The sequence below is a fragment of the Dunckerocampus dactyliophorus genome, chromosome 3 (assembly GCF_027744805.1).
Source record: "Dunckerocampus dactyliophorus isolate RoL2022-P2 chromosome 3, RoL_Ddac_1.1, whole genome shotgun sequence".
NCBI classification, from domain to species: Eukaryota; Metazoa; Chordata; class Actinopteri; order Syngnathiformes; family Syngnathidae; genus Dunckerocampus; species Dunckerocampus dactyliophorus.
The window spans coordinates 36,134,049-36,155,584 of NC_072821.1; the positions used below are offsets into that span (position 1 = coordinate 36,134,049).

General features: G+C 38.3%; 1 protein-coding gene across 8 annotated transcripts in view; it reads left to right on the forward strand.

The window, feature by feature from the left end:
• LOC129178205 (protein MTSS 2-like) overlaps positions 1-18,806 on the forward strand; it is a 43,413-nt gene extending 24,607 nt beyond the window's left edge. For 2 of the 8 annotated variants that reach the window (XM_054770206.1, XM_054770214.1), the window contains 12 exons: positions 1,663-1,747; positions 3,553-3,644; positions 3,748-3,822; positions 5,221-5,229; positions 6,607-6,764; positions 6,847-6,954; positions 8,569-8,666; positions 9,248-9,515; positions 9,592-9,666; positions 11,953-12,129; positions 13,127-13,292; positions 13,363-18,806. In XM_054770206.1, coding sequence (XP_054626181.1) covers positions 1,663-1,747; positions 3,553-3,644; positions 3,748-3,822; positions 5,221-5,229; positions 6,607-6,764; positions 6,847-6,954; positions 8,569-8,666; positions 9,248-9,515; positions 9,592-9,666; positions 11,953-12,129; positions 13,127-13,292; positions 13,363-14,213 — 2,162 coding nt within the window. In that variant the 3' untranslated portion in view covers positions 14,214-18,806. The remainder of the gene's footprint in view (positions 1-1,662; positions 1,748-3,552; positions 3,645-3,747; positions 3,823-5,220; positions 5,230-6,606; positions 6,765-6,846; positions 6,955-8,568; positions 8,667-9,247; positions 9,516-9,591; positions 9,667-11,952; positions 12,130-13,126; positions 13,293-13,362) is intronic. The other 6 variants (XM_054770207.1, XM_054770210.1, XM_054770211.1 and 3 more) reach the window with 6 other exon arrangements.
• Positions 18,807-21,536: the final 2,730 nt, after the last annotated feature.

Below are 21,536 nucleotides of genomic sequence, written 5' to 3' on the forward strand. Positions count from 1 at the left end.
GAGATGTGGCTGATTCATCAATAGCACAATTATTATTATGAATAATTATTCTCATTGCCACTAGCATGGGTGGAGAGGATTTGTCTGTTCCAAGGTCAAACGTTTTCATGATCATAAAACGTTTTTAAACGGACATGCTGTACAAGTGGATAAATAAGTTGGCCACTCGTAATATTCAAACAAAAACATTTCCTAGCGTATTTGTATTTATCCCCCGTGTTGTTATTTCCTGGTAGAGCAGGTGCATATGAGGTGTTAGTAAGCGGAGTTACGATGCCATCTAGTGTACTGATCCCTCTCTGATTTATTTTTATTTTTCACATTATGGTTTATTGTATTTATTATATTTCTTATTTATTATGTTTATTATTATTTAAGGAAAAACTTTAATTAAAACAAAACAATTAAAACAAATTAATATATATATTTTAAAATTATTTTTACTTTATTTATTATATTTGTTATTCATTTGTATTTATGATATATGTTTATTATTGTTTGAAAAAAGTTCAAGTAAAAAATTAAAATAAAAAACACTGATCCCTCCCTGATTTTATTTTTTTATTATTGTTTATTGTATTTATTATATTTGTTATTTATTTTTATTTAATATATGTGTTTATTACTGTATTATTTCAGAAATAAATATAAAAATGTAATTACATTAAAAAAACACTGATCCCTCTTGCTCCGTGTTCTTACTCTCTGGCAGAGGAGGTGCGTATGAAGCGTGTTAGTAAGCGGGGTTACAATGCCATCTAGTGTACAGAGTTGGAAGGACAAGCTCCATTCACGGATGGTCCCGTTATAATGTGTTTATTTCTAAGCGAGGGCCAACAGGTAGCGCCACAAATAAATGAATGTAAGGGAAACACTACACTGATAAAAGGAAAAGCTAAGAACGTGCCCTCGTGAGTTAGGCCGTTTTCCCAAAAATCTTTTTTGCTCGGGTTCCAAGTGGTGTTCCACCGTCCATTGTATTTTCAACCCTGTACCACAAATGCTAACATGTTTGACGCTGCAGAATGAATTTTTGGGAGGACTATTGGATTTCAAGACCAATGTTGTTAGCTGGAATGATGAATCTGCCGTGCTAACCGCAGCGCTCCTCACTTTCGCCTGCGCGTAAACTCTTGGAAGTCGCTAAGCTCCAGGAAATCCCGCCTAAATCACAAGGTTCCAGTGTGTACACGTCCGTGTCAGCCGTGACGTTCTCTAAGCGCCTTGTTTGGAAATCAGTCGTGTGCGTGGCCATCGCTCAAAGCCGGGGGGGGTTGACTTTTTCCGAGTCGAGTCCTGAAATAGACCCCAGTGTTTACACTTACGGGTTGACACTGCTGAGCCCTCCACACAAACACACTCTTGGAAGACACTGCTTTATTTGGACCAGGCAGGATGTGAGCTAAAGTGCTAACATTACATGTGAACATGACGCTAGGTTAGCACCATCAAACTGACAGCTCCCACGTCTAGCGCTATCATGTCTACGAGAAAAGCAAGCATTTGAAAGCCTCTTCTCTCAAAAGTAAAGCAAACAAGTGCGGGAGATGATAGATTTGAATCACCTTTGGTGCTCATAAAGACGTACTAGTGTTGCTACATCGCTAAAAAGTCACTTTAGCATCACAGGAGGTAAACTATGTCATGTGTTTGCGTGTCCAGGGGCAACCAGAGATATCGGATCAGCGCTGACCAGGATGTGCATGAGGCATCGCAGCATTGAGGCCAAACTTCGACAATTCACCAAGTAAGCCTCGCTACTTCCTGTCTTGTTAACATGACTAACTGTCAGACCAGAATCCTTGTGGTTTGGGTCATCAACCACACCCCCCACCCCTTCAATCCCACAACCTCCGTCCGACCTTAGCTGCAGGTTACGTTGAGATGGATTGTGTGGTTTTGTTGCTTTCCGCTCTGCATAGCTAACGCGCCACAAGGGTTTGTGTGCAGGCAACTCTTCCTCTAATGACTTCACCAGAATAAAAGCGTGACCAGTAGTAACTGCCTTTGGAAATCTCTGGCCGTCATAAAGGCTCTACCACGCTTAACGTTAAACAGCCTTAACTGTCATGCAAGCGTAAAAAGAAGTTAAGCAATGTCACTGGTACTGTAAAGCAGTGGTTCTCAACTGGTGGCTCGGGACCCAAAAGTAGGTCGCAGATCCACTCTGGGTGGGTCATCAACAGTAAATACAAAAATGACATGAGTATCTGTCATGTAACTCGTGTCTTACTTATTTTAAAGCAAATTCATTCATCATTCATCTAAAAAAGTGTAAAAACATAACAATGATTATACAAAGAAAAATTACTTCAATTAAAGTTTCAAAAATAAGTGAATTTTATTTATTTTTATGTTGATTATTTTTTTGACACTTTTGAGTCAATTTTGTTTGTATTATTTTTTTCCCCAGTGAATTTTATGATTATGTATTTTCATTAAAATAAAAAAATAATAATAAATAAAATTGGCTTAAATAAAAGTGTAAAAAAATACTAAAAATAATAACATTGATTTAAGTCTAAAAAAAAATTAAAAGAAAAAAAAGAAAATGTACTTAAATACCGGGTAAGAGTAAAAAATATATATATAAATAAATAAAACTGAGTTAAATAAAAGTGGAAAAAATAATACAAACAAATTGACTCAAATAACAGTGCAAAAAATAAAACAATGACTTAAATAAAAGTGAAAAAGTAAATAAATAAAATAAAAATAAAATAAAATAAAATAAAATACAATAAAATAAAAATAAAAATAAAATAAAATAAAAATAAAATTGACTTAAATAAAAGTGTAAAAAACCTGTAAACATAAAAAATGTAATTATGTGTAAAAAAAATTATATATATATATATATATATATATATATATATATATATATATATATATATATATATATAAAATTCACTTACCTCAGTGTAAAAAAATAAAAATAAAACTGACTTCAATAAAAGTGAAAAAATAAAAAATAAGATTGACTGAAATCTGACAAAAATCTATTTTAAAAATGAACTTAAATAAAAGTGTCAAAAAATGATATGAACAAATTGACTTAAATAACAGTGTAAAAAAAGAACAAATAAGTTGACTTTTAAAAAAGTATCACAAAAACCTAAACCTAAACCTAAATCAGAATAAAAAATGGATCACGACTGAATTGGAAAATGTGGGTCCCAGGTGGATGCCATTTGAGAACCCTGCTGTGATGGATGCCATAGGAGGGAGAAATAATGTTGTGGGAGACAAAAAAGGGAGTAAAAACATGAAAAGCACCACAAATATGACTAGAACATTATTCATACATTCTTTCTGTTGTTTTTTTAAATGTCACAAACAAGACGGAGTCGCCTGTGAGTGCACCCGCCGCTTGTTGAGAAAAGCGATACGTGCTTTCATGAGTCTCTGTTAGAAAGTCCACCATGTTGACATGTTTTTGTTTTTGTTTCACTGACTGTGTTTTTCTTCTATTAAGATTTCGCACTTTGCTTGGCGGTCCTTGAATGCATCGGAATTATTTTCTATGAGTGAATTATTCATCTTCCTTTGCAGCGCTTTGATGGAGAGCCTCATCACTCCTCTGCAGGACAAGATAGAGGACTGGAAGAAGACAGCCAACCAGCTGGACAAGGACCACGCCAAAGGTGCCAATGCCCAGACACAAGTATCAGTTTATCATCTGGATCATTCCGTCTTTTGCCGCTCACTCGTCTCTCTCTCGCGCTCTTTCTCTGGTCCTTGCGCAAGAATACAAACGGTCACGGCATGAGATCAAGAAGAAGTCCTCGGACACCATAAAGCTCCAGAAGAAAGCTCGTAAAGGTGAGAGAGTCGGCGGACTTAAAACACTAATTCATTATTGTTCTTATTCAAACGAGCTACTTATTTCATTACTATTATCATTATTATTATTATTTTATTCAATATTATTATTATTATCATTAACAGTGGGGATAGGCTCCAGCATACCCGTGACCCTAGTGAGGACAAGTGCTATACAAACTAGATGTATTACTACCCATCCATCCATCCATCTTCTATGCCGCTTGTCCTCACTAGGGTCGCGGGTATGCTGGAGCCTATAGATGTATTATTATTATTATTATTATTATTATTATTATTATTATTATTATTATTATTATTATGGTTATTATTATTATTATTATTATTATGGTTATTGTTGTTGTTATTATTTTTGTTTCTTAGGTTGTTATTGTATTACTGTTCATTTTATTTAGTATTTTACAGTATGTGTTTTTAAAATGAGTACTATTCCATAATTATTTCCATCATTGTTTTATTAATTAATACTTTTTTTAATTTCGTTATTGTTTCATTTATTATTTGTATTTATTTTATTAGTATCATTATTACTATTATTATTTATTTCATTTATAAGTTTTAGTATATATTAGTTTATTATTTCACTGTTTACTCTTTATTTTGTTTATTATTTTATTTGTTTTTGAAATTATTATAGTATTAATATTTATTAATATTAATGAATATTATTATTTATAGTTTTGTTTCATTATTTTAATATTATTGTTTTATTATTTCATTGTTGTTTATTTTATTTCTTTATGATGATATTATTATTATTGTCATTGTTTAATAGATTATTATTTAATTACTGTTTTATATATTATTTTATTTGTTTTTAAAATTAGAAAATAATTAATAATGATACAATTATTTTTATTATTATTATTTAATATATTTTTTTATTTAATTGTGAATCCATCATACACGGTGTTTCAGTTTTCACATATATTGCTTTATTTGAATATTTCAAAGTTTTTTTTCATCATGAAAAGCGTTCATTCATAATAATAATTATTATTATTACTAATATTATGATTAGCACAAAGAATGTGACATCATGAACTGCCCGAATTGAAGATGTGAGGTTTGTGCGACATCTGGTGGCCACAGACAGGCTTTTTTCCCCCTTGTTCTCAACCAATCATAATCGTGTTTTCATTCGCTCAGTTGCCAGGCAGAGAGCAAGTCATGACTCATGCAAAGCAAATGAAGGATAATAAATTACATGAAACGTACGTGAATCACATGACCTTTATGCTTTTTTCTGTCGTTCTTGTACTAATCTGAACGATGAATTGTGCTCGCCCTCACTTTGCCCCCACCCTTTTGTCCCTCCACGCCCCCTCCCCCTTGGCTTTCTCCCCCACCCCCCTCGCTGGCTGCCGCCTCTAATAGAGATGCAGGGTAAGTGTGGGCGTGTCCAGTCGTAGATGTGATGCCATCATCCAGCGTTTCATGAAGATGCATTTACCAGGCGTCTTCATTTTAGCATCCTACTCCAACGCCGCCCATCCTGCATGCACTCATTCACGCTACGCCAGAGAGCTAGCAGCTACATCTTAACTACATCTCCATTTCATCTCGTCATGACCTTTGATGCTACATTTAGCCAGTAAAAAAGACTATAGCGGCAAATCTAGCAAAGAGACTTTTGGAGACGACGTGAAAGCACGTGTCGCTCTTCTCACTGGTTGCCACCTGTCTGCATGCTGGAAAACTACAAGGCATCATTCGACTGGCTTTCATTTTCGGCGTCACACATCATTTACATCAGGGCTTCTCAAATGGTCTCAACCTGGGACCCACATTTTACAATGGGCATTAAGTCGGAACACATTTTTATTTTTCATTTCAATGTATTTTTTATTATTTGTATTTCGTCAATTTTATTTATATTACTTTTTTTTTACACTTTATCTTAAGTCAGGTTTTTTTTTACATTTATTTTTTTCACTTGTATTTTAGTATATTTATGTTTATTTTGCAATTTTCAGTGAATTTTATTCAATTTTATTTTTTTTATTGTGTAAGTGGTTTTTCTAAAATTGTATTTTACACTTTAATTTAAGTACATTTTTTATTGCTTTTTCACTTTTATTTGAATCACTTTTATTTTTTTTTACACTTCTATTTAAGTTAATTTTTCACTTTTCTGTGAATTTTATTTTTATTTCTTTTTCTCAATTTTTTTGTGAATTTCATTTTCAATTATTGTATTATTTAATTTTTTTGTATTGTATGTATTTTTATTTTAACTTTTCAGTTAATCCTGTTTTTATAATTTTTTTACATTTAAGTTGTTTTTTGTACTGTAATTGATTAGATTTTTTTATGCTTATATTTAAGTGTATTTATTTGTATAAATAACAATATTTATTGTTATTCACACTTGTATTTAAGAGTATTTTATTTAAGTTTTTACACTATTATTTTTATTCATTTTTCATGAGTTTTTTACACTTTAATAAAAAAATACACAATAATAAAATTCATTTAAAGTGTAAAAAAAAAAAGAAAATGGGCATAAATACAATTATTATAAGAATAAAGACAAACAAAATTGACTGAAAAGTGTAAAAACAAAATACACTTTTTACACTTTCATTTAAGTCATTTTTATTTTTGATCTTTTCTTTTTTACACTTTTATTGTGTTGACTATATTGCTCAATTTTACTTCACAATTCTTGATCCACCAATTGAGAACCACTGATTTACATGATAGCGCTGTGCTGCCCCCTGTGGACAGATTTATATGTACTCACGTGTACATGTTTGTCAGGGCGGGGCGACCTGCAGCCCCAGCTGGACAGCGCCATGCAGGACGTGACAGACATGTGCCTGCTGATGGAGGAGACGGAGAAGCAGGCGGTGCGGCGCGCCCTGGTGGAGGAGAGGGGTCGCTTCTGCACCTTCATCGGCTTCCTTCAGCCGGTCGTGGTATGCAGCGGGGAAAGCCTACATTGCCATCGTGAGCTTTGAACCTAACCGGCTCGCGTCCCTCCATCTTTGTTTTGTCCAGAACGGAGAGATTGCCATGCTGGGAGAGATCACACACCTCCAGGCCATCATTGATGACCTCACTGTGCTGACCTCTGACCCTCACAAACTACCCCCTGCTAGTGAACAGGTGACACACACACACACACACACACACACACACACAAAGTCAGTACACACTCCAGCAAGCATTTTAGTCCATATTGCCAAGGTACAATGCTATAGACACTTTTAGAGGCGTCAGTGTACAGCTTTTTTCCCATTTTTGCTGTCCCCCCCCCCAATTTTTTTTTCTGATGTAATCTTTGTAAATTTTCTTTTTGTAATATTTTGACTTCCTGTAACATTATAACGTTTCCCCCAACCTAATTTTCCAAAATGTACAACTAGATTTTGTTTTGTTTTTCACTCATAATATTACGACTTTTACAAAATAAAATATTTTCTTTAATATTTCAACTCTATGCTACTAACATGACAATTTCTTTTACTTTATTCTTGTAAAATTACAGGGTTTTTTTTGTGTTTATGCTGTTTTTTTTCCCAACTATTTAAACTTTTTTCTTCTCCCATAAAATTTTATTCTTGTAAAATTACTACTATTTTTTCTTTAATTTCTGCTCAGTTAAAAAAAAAATTCCAGCTATTTTAACTTTCTTCTTGTAAATTTTCTTCTCGTAGTTATGACTTTATTCCATAATATTTGGACTTTCTTCTCGCAACTTTTTCTGCAACCTAATTTGTGGAAAATTCCTATTTTATTTGTTGGTTTTTTTCATAATATTCCGATTTTAAAAAAATCTTCCTTTAAACTTTATCCTGCTACATTATTTTCCCTCATAATTTTTCTCATAATACCTCATTATTTTTGTAGCATTTAATTTAAAAAAAAATTATATTTTGACTTTATTCTTGTAAAATTACTGCTGTTTTTTAAAGTTTGTGCTGAGTTAAAAAATTTTTTTTTTTTTAAATCCTCTTTCTTTAAACTTTATGCTACTAACATGATATTATTTTGGCTCATATGTAGTTATTCTTGTAAACTTTGCTTGTTTCTCTTGATATTTTGACTTTATTCTTGTAAAATTATTGCTATTTTTTTTATTTCTGCTGAGTTAAAACAAAATTTTTTGTTTAACTCAGCAGAACTATTTTCTTACGGTCTTCTCATAATGGTGACTTTATTCCCATAATATTTTTACTTTATTCTCTTAACTTTTTCTGCAACCTAATTTGTGCAAAATTACAATTTTATTTGTTGTTTTTTCTTCATAATGTTACGACTTTAAAACAAACCTCTTTCTTTAAACTTTATGCTGCTAATGTAATGTTTTTCCTTATCATTTTTCCTCATAATATCTTGTTATTTTTATAAATGTCATTTTTTTTCTCTTAATATTTTAAATTTATTCTTATTATTTTTGCTTTTTTTTAAGTTGTATTGTTAAATTATGTTTTAGGAATGTACCGCGGGACACACTTTGGACACCACTGCATTATATTTATATTTTTAGCTTGTAATTATTTTTAATGAATAAATTCCCAATGAAAAAAATATTACACTTGTTGATTATTTTTAATTATAGTTCTATGCATTTATCTATTTGTGTATTTAATTTATATTTTATAATAACAATTATATACAGCAAATTAGAAATAAAAACCTAAGGTGTAATTTCTGAGGTAAGAAATATTGCAGTAAAATATCATGCACACACACTGAGGACGTGTCATGTGACTTCAGGTGATCAAGGATCTAAAGGGGTCAGACTACAGTTGGTCCTATCAGACTCCGCCCTCGTCCCCCAGCAGCTCCAGCTCACGCAAGAGCAGCATGTGCAGGTACACACACACACACACACACACATGCGCGTTGTCACAAGTTAACGTGAAGCTTGGGCCTCCAAATCAAAAGACATGATGAATCGTGACAAAGTGCACAGCGGTGGTTTAATGAAAGAGGAGCAGTTTGTCAACGTGTGTGTCCTTCCAGTGTGTATCTGTGTGTGTCATCGTGTGTAACTCTGTCTTGTAGTGTTTATCAGTGGATATGCGTGCATCAAAGTATATCAACACACTCTGGTGTGTGTCACTGTGTATTAGTGTGTGTATGTAACGTATATGCTCATGATCTGACACTCTCCCCCCGTTTTCTCCCAAACCACTCCCCCCCCAATCCATATCATCCATTCTTTCCGTCCATCACACGTGTATTTGTATGTGTGTGTGTGCGTGTGCGCCCTCTTTCCGCCATGTTCTTCTTTCTAAATGTAACTTTTTGGCGGCCTGTCGCTAACCTGCACACACTTGGACCAATCCAATCATTCACCACTTCCGAACGACCTTTCATCTCCTGAATGCGACCTTCACGACATCACCTGCACATCACATCACGCCACGCCCCCACCCCCTCCTCCTCACAGCAGCGTCAACAGCGCCCACAGTAGCGCCTCCCGCTCATCGGGGGGCGGTGGTGGCGGTGGCGGCGGCGGCGGCTCGCTGCCCCACTCACCTACCTCTTCCTCCTCCTATCGCTACCGCAGCAGCCTGCCCTGCCAACCCCCGCCACCGGGGGGCATTGCCGCCCACCGCCTCAGCAGCGTCTCGTCTCACGACTCCGGCTTCGTCTCCCAGGACGCCAATATCTACTCCAAGCCGTCCTCGCCCATGCCCTCTGACCTCACCAGCCAGGTAGGGAAGACGTAGAAGGACGCGAACGTGGCCCACGTTTCGTCTTTTTGACTTTTTTGTCTTTTTCGTACGGCAGAAGTCGTCCAGCTCGGCATCATCGGAGGCCTCGGAGACGTGTCAGTCGGTCAGCGAATGCAGCTCGCCGACCACCGTGAGTACTTGACTGCCATATCTAATAACACCTTTCATAATCAGGTGTAGAGGGACAATAACAAAATAGCTGTGGGCCAATAATAACATTCTAAAACTACAGCAGCAAAAAAAGACATTTTTAATACAATAAACAACACAATGGTACAATTTGCAGAAAGTGCCAAGCCATTTTTTTTTTTAGAAGTAAGGCGTGTTTTCATATTTCCTGAAAAATATTTCAATGTAATACAGACTACAAGGATGCAGAGAATATCGGGTAATTATTAGTGGTAAGGCGCAGAGTAGAGGGGACTGATATTTATATATTTCTTTTTCATCAATAAATATTTGTTACATTTTATATGTAATATTTTATTGTAGAACTAATGTTATTTCTTTATTTATATAACTTATTTCATATATGTTAAAATATAATATTATTGGTAATTATTTACAATTTTAAAATAATATATCATTTACTGTGGTATATTAATACAAATATTATTTATTAATTATCTAATAAAAAAGATTACAATGTAATATGAACAGTATTACAGGGAAGCGGAGAATATCAGGCAACTATTAGTGGTAAGGCGTTTAGTAGAGAGGAGTGATATTTACAGTATGTATTTATTTTTCACAAATAAATACTTATTACATTTTCAATTCAATATTTTCTTGTATAAATGTATTTAAAATTGCTATTTCATTTTTATTACTCATTTATGTAATATTTTAGTAATTTGCAATATTACAATAATACCGAATGTACTGTGATATATGTTTTTTTATTAAATATTTGATAAAGATTATTACAATATGCACAGTAGTGTAATGAACCAGAGAATATCAGGCGTTTATTAGTAGTAAGGTATTAAGTAGAGAGAGGACTAATAATGTCTGGAAATACTACATATTTTTTAAATCTTTTTTTACAAATAAGGATATTTAATGTACAAAATTATGATATATGTGTATTGCCATAAAGCAAAGCGTATCATGCATTTACGAAAAGTAAGGTGTCGATTGGATAAGCGTACTAATAAAACGCCACCCCAATTTTAAATTATAATTGAAAAATATTACAGTGTAATATGTTTTACCATAAATTGGAACATACCAGACTTTTATTTGGGGCAAGGTATTTATTATAGGACTGTTTAAAAATATGACATTTATTGTTCAATCATATTTTTCTTACTAAAGAAGTAAGAAAACGTAATATTACACGATAATATTGTAAATATAATAAAATAACATACTGTATATAGATTAATTAATTAATTGTATATATATTTAATACTTATATTTCCAATTTCAATGAAATCATATTTGCACTATCATCAAAATATAATCATTATATATTTTAAATGTTATACATTTTACAGTTGTTAAAATTATTAACATTTATTCTTATAAATACTGTACATTGTATTTTTTTACAAATGGAGGTCTTATATGAGACATTGAAGTGGATCTACGAAAGTATGACTCATTTGACGCATTGATTCGATGTGTTGATATATTGATCTGGCGTATTGATATATTGATTTGACGTGTTGATATATTGATGTGACATATTGATATATTGATTGGATGTATTGTGAGGTAGCAGTCATGTCATCCTAACACAAAGTAGCATCTACTTTCTACTTTGCTTCATTGCGCCGCATGGAACGCATCTTTGGCTTTGTTGTCATCTTGCTAAACTGCTGTGTTGTTCTACCCAGCGCCTCTGGGGGGGGGCGCTACCCTCCTCTCCCGCCTCCTCCTCCTCCTTCTCCTCTTTCTCCTACGATGATGATCATGTGACCTTGTCTCTCGTCCCGCAGTTTGGCTCGTCCTTCGCTACCTTCCGCCCCGCTCTCTCTCACTCAGGCTCCCCCAGGCCTCACTCTGTCATTCTTCCCGTTACTGCGTCCCCACCCTATTACCGCCCCCCCGGGTCCGGCTCCTCCTCTCCCACATCCAAGGTTCCTATCTGGAAGGTTTGTTCTCCATCAGCTTCCGTTGCCTGGCATATCATTCATTCATTCATTCATTCAAGCTTTAATGTGCATCATTTTCATCCATTTGACTCCGCCCCATGCTGTGTTATTTGTGTCGCTGGCTAGTTTTACAATCTGGGGATTGTTTGAAACGAAGCAGGTTGTGGAGAGCTGATCAGTCTGAAAGAATCAAACGCCACACACCAAAATGCAGGCCACGCCCCCTCTGAGCATCAAACTGCTGGATAGACAAGTCTCACTTTGACACGCCCCTTTCTCTGGCTGCTTCCTGGTTATTAACTACCTCGCCTCTTCAGGACTGGTCCAAAGCAGCTTCTTACGAGCAGCCCATCGCCGCCACCGCCGCTGTCGTTCAAAGGAGGAAGGAACCGCCGCTCAACGAGGGTTCGCCCAGCGCTCAGGGCTACGCCGGCCCCTCGCACGCTGATGACGGTCAAAGGCCAAGAATGTCTTCAGCTGCCATCACTGCCAAGGTAACGCTGAGACTTGAACCACTTTTTTACAACTTGTAATACATGCTAAAACCTTAACAACGCAAGCATAGCTTTGTGAGCTAAAGTGCTAACAGTACATTTGAACATCATGCTAGGTTAGCCTATTTGCTGAAAAAGAAGAAAAATTAATAACCCACTCATTTACAGCTTGTTGTAGATGATTGATGGATAGTTGGCAGAGCTTTAGTTTAAGATGTGTAGAGAGGCCTGCTTTTTTACATATACATGGGGCGAATACATGGGGCGGGTTTAAGGATTAAGATGAAAAACAACAAAGAAAATAAAGGAAAATAATAAAATTTACAGCTCGTCTGTAGCCTTGTTTGCAGAGCTGCAAGGTGCATTTTAATATGTGTAGTGAAGCCTACCTTTTTTACAATGCCGTCCTCTGTCAAGTGGTGGGCATTGTAGGCTTCAATTTATTCGCTATTTAGGAGTATTTAGGAGTGAAGCATTATGATATCTCAGTATATCAAAAATATGTGCTTCCTAAGGGAGTCAAATGGGATGCAAACGGCGTGCTCCGAGATGTTATCAGCGTCAAGTGCAGACGAACTGAGAAAGATCACACGAGGGGGATGCTGCTACCCACCATTCGTAGCGGCGGAATGGCACGCAATACAAAAATAGCGCCTTTGTATTTCTAAAAAATGACAAAATATGGCAATTTTTTAAAAAAATCATGAAAAAAATAGACCAGTCGGCTTGTGTTCGTATCTACGAGTGTTCGCACGTCGGATGTTCGTTAGTAGGGGACTTAGTGTATATGCAGATCTCCTGTTCTACAGCCCTTGAATTTAAAATAAGAATAAATAAAACAAATCCTGGCTAAGATTCATTCAATTGGCAAAGCGAGTTATTTTTTTTACCAAGTGGTGGGCGGATACACGGGCGGGCTCATCTAGCTCAGGGTGGGTAAGAGGTGCTATGTCCTTGAGGAAAGAGTTCATGAAAACACAGATTGTCCTGTCTTTAGTACGGGGACGAGGTGCCTCCAGCAGCCAGCGACCTGGCCATGGTTCTGACCCGAGGTCTGAGCACGGAGCAGCAGAAAAGCAGCAGGGACTCGCTGCAGTACTCCAGCGGCTACAGCACAGAGACCACCACCCCGTCCTGCTCGGAGGACACCATCCCTTCTCAAGGTCAGTCCTTTTGTCCTTCAGTCCTCATCTGCATTTGAATCTAATCCTGAGGCCTGGTTTTCCTGCTCAGGTTCTGATTACGACTGCTACTCAGTCAATGGTGATGCTGAAGGTCCAGATGGTCAATCAGACTTTGACAAGTCCTCCACTATTCCTCGTCACTCCAACATTGCCCAGAATTACCGTCGTATGATCCAGACCAAGAGGCCTGCCAGCACGGCTGGTCTACCTAGCGGGGCCCTCGGTTCGGGAGGTCACGTGATACCTGGGCAGGCTGGAGCCACAGGAGGCGGATCAGGGACTCCGGGAACCGCCACCATTCGTAGAACCCCGTCCACCAAACCGGGTGTGAGGCGCACTTTGTCCAGCGCCGGCCCGATTCCCATCCGACCTCCCATCGTGCCTGTCAAGACCCCCACCATTCCCGGGGACTCCCACTCCCCCGGGGCAGGCGGGTACGTTGGTGGCGTACCGGTGCGCGTGGGCAGTGAGGAGTGCGTCTTCTTCACCGGTGCTGATGACGCACAGGGCGTGCTTGATTACGTAAAGGCCTCGCCCAAACGCCTCAGCCTACCTAACACCGCCTGGGGATCTGGGGCGGCATTGGAGGTCTACGCCCAGCAGCACGGCATGAGCTTGGGAAGCGGGTCAGAGGAGGAGAAGATGATAGCGGCAAACCGGCACAGCCTCGTGGAGAAGATTGGTGAGTTGGTCGCCAGTGCGCACGCCCTAGGCGAGGGCCAGTTCCCTTTCCCCGCCCTCCCGGATGACCCCGCCCCCACGTCCGCCGGCCTCAACGATGCTGTGACGGGGGCGGAGGGGGCGGAGGACTCATCTGGGGACATGCTGACCACCATTAGGAGAGGCGTCCGCCTCCGCAAGACGGTTTCCAACGACCGATCGGCACCGCGCATCTTGTGATTGGACTCCCGTCAGGAAGGGGGAGGTTCGTCACCGGCCGCCAGGGAGTCAGGTGGCTTGCACACCGAGTGCGCTCGTGAGAACTTAACCATGTAGGAGAATTCTCTCATATAACTCAAGATGAATGAAAACATAAAGACACCGTTAGGGTCCACCATATCTAATATTAACATGCTAACTCCTAGCGGCCGCCATTACTAGTGTGTGTCGGACGCATGCTTCTCTTCTCGACTCCACACGGGACCTTCTAGCATCTTCTTCTCCAATTAACCAGACTGTCTAATAAGATGAGGGGCAGGGAATACCAGGATGGAGAGAAAGGGGAGGGGCCTGTGCGGGAAGTGGAGGGAGTGGCAGAAGGGGGAGGGGTTAAATCATCACATGACCTGCTGGATTTTTGGACTGAATCTTCTGCACCAGCGCGGGGAGCTGACTCGCTATGGCGCCCTCTGTGGGTCGGCCTGCTTGTAGGCATTGAACCGTGCTGCTGTTTCTTGTGTGTGCGGGTGCGCGTGTGTGTGTGTGTGCGAGGGGGCCGGTGGGTGGGGCTCCGCTGCAGGCCAGCCGTTGAGCCAATGAGGCTTCTTCTCATGTGTGTAGTGTTCTTTCTTCTCGTTTCTATTGTGACGTCGTTCTCCTTGTTCGCCGCTGTGAGAGAAGCGTACAGACATATTCACACACACACACACACACACACACATATATAAATATATATATATATATATATATACTAGTACATATGAAATATACATACATAATATATATTTTCTAGAAACAAGAAGAAGAAGAATGAGAAAGGCAGCAATAAGTGTGTTTTATTTTCTTGCTTGGAGGGAGAGGATGTTGGGGATGAAGAAGCACTTTTGACGCCCGTTGGAGGATGGAGGAGGACGAGTGATGAGACTGTTTTTCCACATGATGAAGATGAGAGGAAGTGATGAGGATGAATCTGGAGGAAATCAAAGTCGTGGACGTTGAAAGAAAGTCTTGAATGCTGTCCAAACAATCGCCAGAAAACAAAACGTTTAGGAAGGTAGTCTTTTTATGTTCCCAACAACATCTCAGGCTGCATTTTAAGATGTGTAGCGAAGCCCGGGGAAGTTGTGAAAAGATGCAACTTAAAAAGTGAGCATCTCAAAAGTGGAGGGAGATGATAGATTTTTATCACGTTTGGTGCACATAAAGACAACAGCATTAAAAGTTAAGTTTACTTAACATATTACTGTCATAAGGTCATGAAAAAGTTACATTTCCACTTTTAATAGCTTCTTTTAAGAAGTCAGGTTTGGCTAAAAGGGGACGCGTTTTGTCTTTTTTTATAGGAGAAAGAGTTTCATTCACATGCTAGGACAATGTAGCAACTGCATGGTTAGCACTGTGGACAAAAATACGTGTTGGAAGTGCGTTGGAAACGTGTAAAAAAAAAAAGTGTCGTTGTCTAGCGGGAAAAAGTTTCAGTGATCCACTGATAGTTTGAGATTTGGAGAGAAGCATTTAAATCAGCATTTACTCACTTCTGAATGTAACATTTTATTCACTTAGTCGCCAAAATGCAACACAAAATACACACAGCTCAGGACAAACAAGACAGTTTGTGGACACCTTGATGAATACATGATGAGGACATGAGATAGACACATCGAGGACATGATGGAATTATTATGAGGACATAATGGAGACACAACAAGGACATGATGGAGACACGACGAGGACATGATGGAGACATTACAAGGACCAGAGGGAGACATGACGAGGACATGATGGAGACACGATGAGGACATGATGGAGACATGAGGACATGATGGAGACACAATGAGGACATGATGGAAACACATTGAGGGTGTGATGGAGATACGATGAGGACATGATGGAGACACATTGAGGGCATGATGGAGACATATTGAGGGCGTGATGGAGATACGATGAGGACATGATGGAGACACATTGAGGGCGTGATGGAGATACGATGAGGACATGATGGAGACACATTGAGGGCATGATGGAGACACATTGAGGGCGTGATGGAGATACGATGAGGACATGATGGAGACACATTGAGGGCATGATGGAGATACAATGAGGACATGATGGAGACACATTGAGGGCATGATGGAGACACATTGAGGGCATGATGGAGACACATTGAGGGCATGATGGAGACACGATGAGGACATGATGGAGACACATTGAGGGCGTGATGGAGACACATTGAGGACATGATGGAGACACATTGAGGGCATGATGGAGACACGATGAGGGCATGATGGAGACATGCGGACATGATGGAGACACATTGAGGGCATGATGGAGACACGATGAGGATGACTGATTTTTTTTTCTTTTCTTCTGCAGATGATTTTTCTTTCTTTATCGTGTAAAAAAAAGATCCTGCTGTGTGTAACATAATGATGTAGTATGTACGGGTCCAGAGTTCTTCTTTATCGTCACATTTTTATTTATTGACACTATGAAGTGTCCAGCAGGGGGCGATGTTTTGTTCATTTATTTTGGATACTGTTTTCATAGAGACCACTGACATCGCCATGCTATTTAAACTCCGCCCACATGACCTGGTTTAGGTCCAGAGTGGTGAAGGTTGCTGGTTCTATCCCCAGAAGGTAGTCCTGATGCTGAGTCATCAGTTTGTGAATGAGGTGACAAAACGCTTTGAGTACCTTGAAGACAGAACTGTCCATCAAGTCTTCAAACATGGACCAGAACTTGCTAGAACTTCACACATGAGCCCTGAAGAGGTCCTTTCAATATAGTCACTCATGTGTTCCTCACAGCCAAAATTCTCCGCTTCACAAAAATTGCTGGAAACACACTCAGTGTACAACTATACCTGCTGTAGCGCCTCATTGAGGCCTTTTATATATATATATATATATATATATATATATATATATATATATATATACAGTCAAACCTGTCTTAGCGGCCACCTTTATAGAAGGGCCACCTGCCTATAGCAGCCACTGAAAAATCCCCCGCAGCAAATTTACATGTTATAGACCCTGTGTATAGCAGTCACCTGTCCAACGCGGCCAGCGGCCACCCATTTTGTCTCCCTTGGTCAATATCTGACCGCATATAGCGGCCAAATTACCGACTCAAGTAGAAGTTTTGTTTTTCAATCAATGAAGCTGTCGTGTGTAGAGTTTAATTACTGAGTCCTAGCTCAGTCACAATCATTCACAAGATCCACACAAACTGTCAGTTGTTCCACATAAAAAAGCCGTCTTCTTTTGAGCTTGCTATTTCCTGGTCAAACATGTAACTTTAAGAGCATTTGCACCAAAACATTACCACAAATTAGGCTGGGAACAGGACGTGCTCCCAGCGACGCTACAATAAAAAAAAACATACGCTAGCATGCATGCGGCAGCGGGAGCAAAACTGAGTTCGGTTGTACTTAATTGAAGTATTTTAGAATGTACTCACGTTATTTTTCATCAATCCTCATCCACAAATCCATCAAAGTCCTCATCTTCTGTATTCGACACAAACAAAGCCGTCTTCTTTTCCGTTCGCTACTAGTCTGTTAACTTGTCAGTGTTATTCAGCTCCGAAGCAAAGAAGGAAACTTCTCCTGTTGCTTCTGCCAACTTTATTTATTGAACGTGGCCACCAGACAGCAGCTCAGAACACACACACATCTCTCAGCATCGTCTCTCCTTCCTGCTTGCCCACAAGGCAAAGGTTAAACAAGCCCCATACATAGCTGTCCCGGCAATGCCTGTAAGAAATGGCACCGTTTATTTCCTGGTGTGAGACAATGTGCACAATGTGTGTCAATACTGTAATGCCGCTTGTTGTGGGGAAGGAGAGACTCACGTCGCCGATGCACTTTAATGGCTTTATTAACAGCGGAGAACACTGCAGGACTTTACATCCACGCCAACATAAACACACTTCCCAACTCTCTCCAAACTCACAGCTAGCACTGAGCGTAGCTCTCCTGCTCGGGACGCCCACCGTCACTTCCCGTCACTTCCTGATGAACTAAAGCTGTAATGACACTGCCGTATAAAAAGTAAAATATTAAAAACAAGCGTAAGACATTACGTACTAGCACAGCTTTGTTCTGTGGGTCGTGGATAATAACAACAAGCCTAGTAGTGCTGTACAACTTTTATCTGCAGTCCCACAGTCAACATTATTATTAATTTTTTTCCCTTTTTTTCCTTTTTTTTTCCTCTACTGGTCAACATTCAAACTGGACCAAGCTGTCTATAGAGGCCACCTGTCCAGATGCCCTCTAGTAGCCGCGATAGACAAGTTTGATTTAAGGTCGAAATGATCAAAAATGTCTGCTTCTCAAAACCTGCTGAAGTAAAAGGAATAAAATATTTATTTAGTTTCTTTACCCTTCAAAAGCCAAGATATTACATAACCTCTGACACTTTTTGTATAAAAAAATTATAATAACAAATAAGAGTGACACACACTTGTTAAATGCTGCATTGCTGCAAGCTTTGAATGGGGAAAAAGTAGCACCATCTTGTGGGCAAATATACGTATATATATACAGTATATACAGTATATGTGTGTATATATATACAGGTATATATATATATATATATATATATACATTAAAAAAGGAAATGTGATCATAAAGCACGATGTACATTTATGTAAAAATCCAAAATGGGACGTTTTTGGTCACAAGGAACAAATGTGTGACTTTTTGTGTCACGTCGACGTTGTCAGCTCGTTTAAGGACTTTTAAATGTTTTAAAGACGAAGATTCTCACTTGTGTTCATTTAACACACACAATAACACAAAACAATTGAGACACACTGTCATTAAGTGAGAAAGTGTCTCAAAAGTTTTACAGACCGTTTGGATCAAAAACTTTGATACACTTTCTCCAAACGGTCTGCAAAACTTTTGAGACACTTTCTCATGTTAGTAAGTAAGGAAGTGGATCAAAATGTTTGATCAAAACCGTCTCCAAAGGTTTTGAGACAACTTGTCACTGAATAACACGAGAAAATGTCTCAAATGTTTTGATCAAAGCCGTCTCCAAAAGGTTTGAGACACTTTGTCATGTTATTAGGTAATGAAGTGTCTCTAAACCTTTGATGAAAACCATCACCAAATGTTTTGAGACACTTTGTCACTGAATAACGAGAAAGTGTATACATTTTTTTTTTATTAAAAACCATCTCCAAAAGACACTTTCTCATGTAGTAATGAAGTATATCAAAACTTTTGATCAAAAACTGTCTCCAAATGTTTTGAGACATGTTGTCATGCTATGCAGTAAGAAAATGTATCAAAACTTAAAACTGTCTCCAAAGGTTTTGAGACATGTTCTCATGTTATGAAGTAAGAAAGTTTATCAAAACTTTTGATCAAAACCGTCTCCAAAAGTTTTGAGACACTTTGCCATGTTATTAAGCAAGGAAGTGTATCAAAATCTCTGATCAAAACCATCTCCAAAGGTTTTGAGCCACTTTTGATTAAGCAAGGAAGTGTATCAAAACTTTTGATCAAAACCTTCTTCAAAAGTTTTGAGACACTTGGTGACTGAATAACATGAGAAACTGTATAAAAAAATGTGATCAAAACCGTCTCCAAATGTTTTGAGACACTTTGTCATGTTACTAAGTAAGGAAGTTGATCAAAACCTTTAATCAAAACCATCTACAAATGCTTTGAGACACGTCATGCTATTAAGTAAGAAAGTGTATCAAAACTTTTGATCAAAACCATCTCTAAATGTTTTGAGACACTTTTTCATGTTATGAAGCGAGGAAGTGTATCAAAACTTTTGACCGGTGTAGCTTCAAAATAAAAATGAAGACACAAAATGTCTGGAAGGATCTCTTCAAGGTTCTGGAAGAACCACCAGAAAAGACGTACTTTTCCATGAAAGAATGACTCATATAATTTCCACATTTTACAATTCTTTTCATCTTTGTGTTCGGATGTGTTTTCCAATAAATGTCGTGTATCTCCAGTGTGTTTGTAGAAGCTCATTATTAGGAACATACACGTGTGCAGGCATGCGTGTTGCACTCTGAAATACTTCACATCATTTTTGTAGGCTTCATCGTTCCAAAACGTCATCAACATTTGTGCTTATTAGTCATTGATTGATTGATTGAATGAAAACAGCAATAACGTACACTCCATGATTCCTCATCACCTTTTATTGCTGCTCTGCACCTTCTGAGCAGTTTTCATTGAATTAGAAAAGCCTGTATTCATCACCTGGAAGGGGAATAAAACAAAAATGAACACAAGCACAATAGCAAACAAAGAACACCAAAAAAAACTAAGCTTTGCTTTTAACAATCTTGATTTGTTTAATTTCATTTAATCTTTTACTTAAGGTACACAAATTACGCAAGTTTTGGGACACATGCAGAACCAGTCAAAAGTTTGGAGACATTCTTTCATTCATTAGGATGGGAAAGTGTCTCCAAACTTTTCGCAGTAAAGAAAATGTGGCGCCTTTGCATCTTTGACGGCTTCCATTCTTCCAGGAAGACTTTTCACCGCATTTTGGAGATGTTTCTCTCCATTGCGAGGTCAGAGGTCACTGATGTTGGGCCCCCCCAAATTGTGTTTGATGGGCTTGTCCAGCATATCATGCACTGTCGTGACTCTTCCCAGTATGTCAATGACAACAAAGTGTGTTTAAGCACTTCATGTGACGTCATTTGGATCTTCAGTCAAGTCAAAACAAAACAATCACGTCTCAGATGTTGTCCTCCAGCAGGTGTCGCTAGTCGGTCTTCTTTGTCCTCCTTCTCCTCTTGATTTCTTGTGAAATTTAAAAAAAAAAAAAAGTTCAGTCGCCTCTGCAAATCTCTTGACAGATTATTTTCCTGTCTTCCTTTTTTTGTTGTTGTTGTAAAAATCTGACTTTTATTTCCTTGGGTTAACTTTTAGTCACTCGCTGATGTAACAAAACGCACTGTGATGATTCCAGTATTAATAAAGTTGTACTTCAACTGTGTGTCTGGTGAAGTTTTGTCTCTTATACAACACATACATACACAATACACACACACGCAGTGCATATGTACTCAAGATAGATGGATTACATACATTCTGGGTTTTTTTGGCCCATGGCAATAAATTAACAAGAAAACAAAAAAAATATGCTGCCCATATGCCCGTGTTGTAAAACGCACGTGAAGCAGGCTATTTGGGTTAGAACCAGTCGCAGACCAGGGCTCGTATTCTGCTGAACCCACCCTACAGACTTTTACCACATGAGCCCAAATCGCAACCATGGATACGAGGCAGATAGCCGACAGATTGCAAACAGATTTGGGCTGTGCCATACTATGTGGGATCCCGTT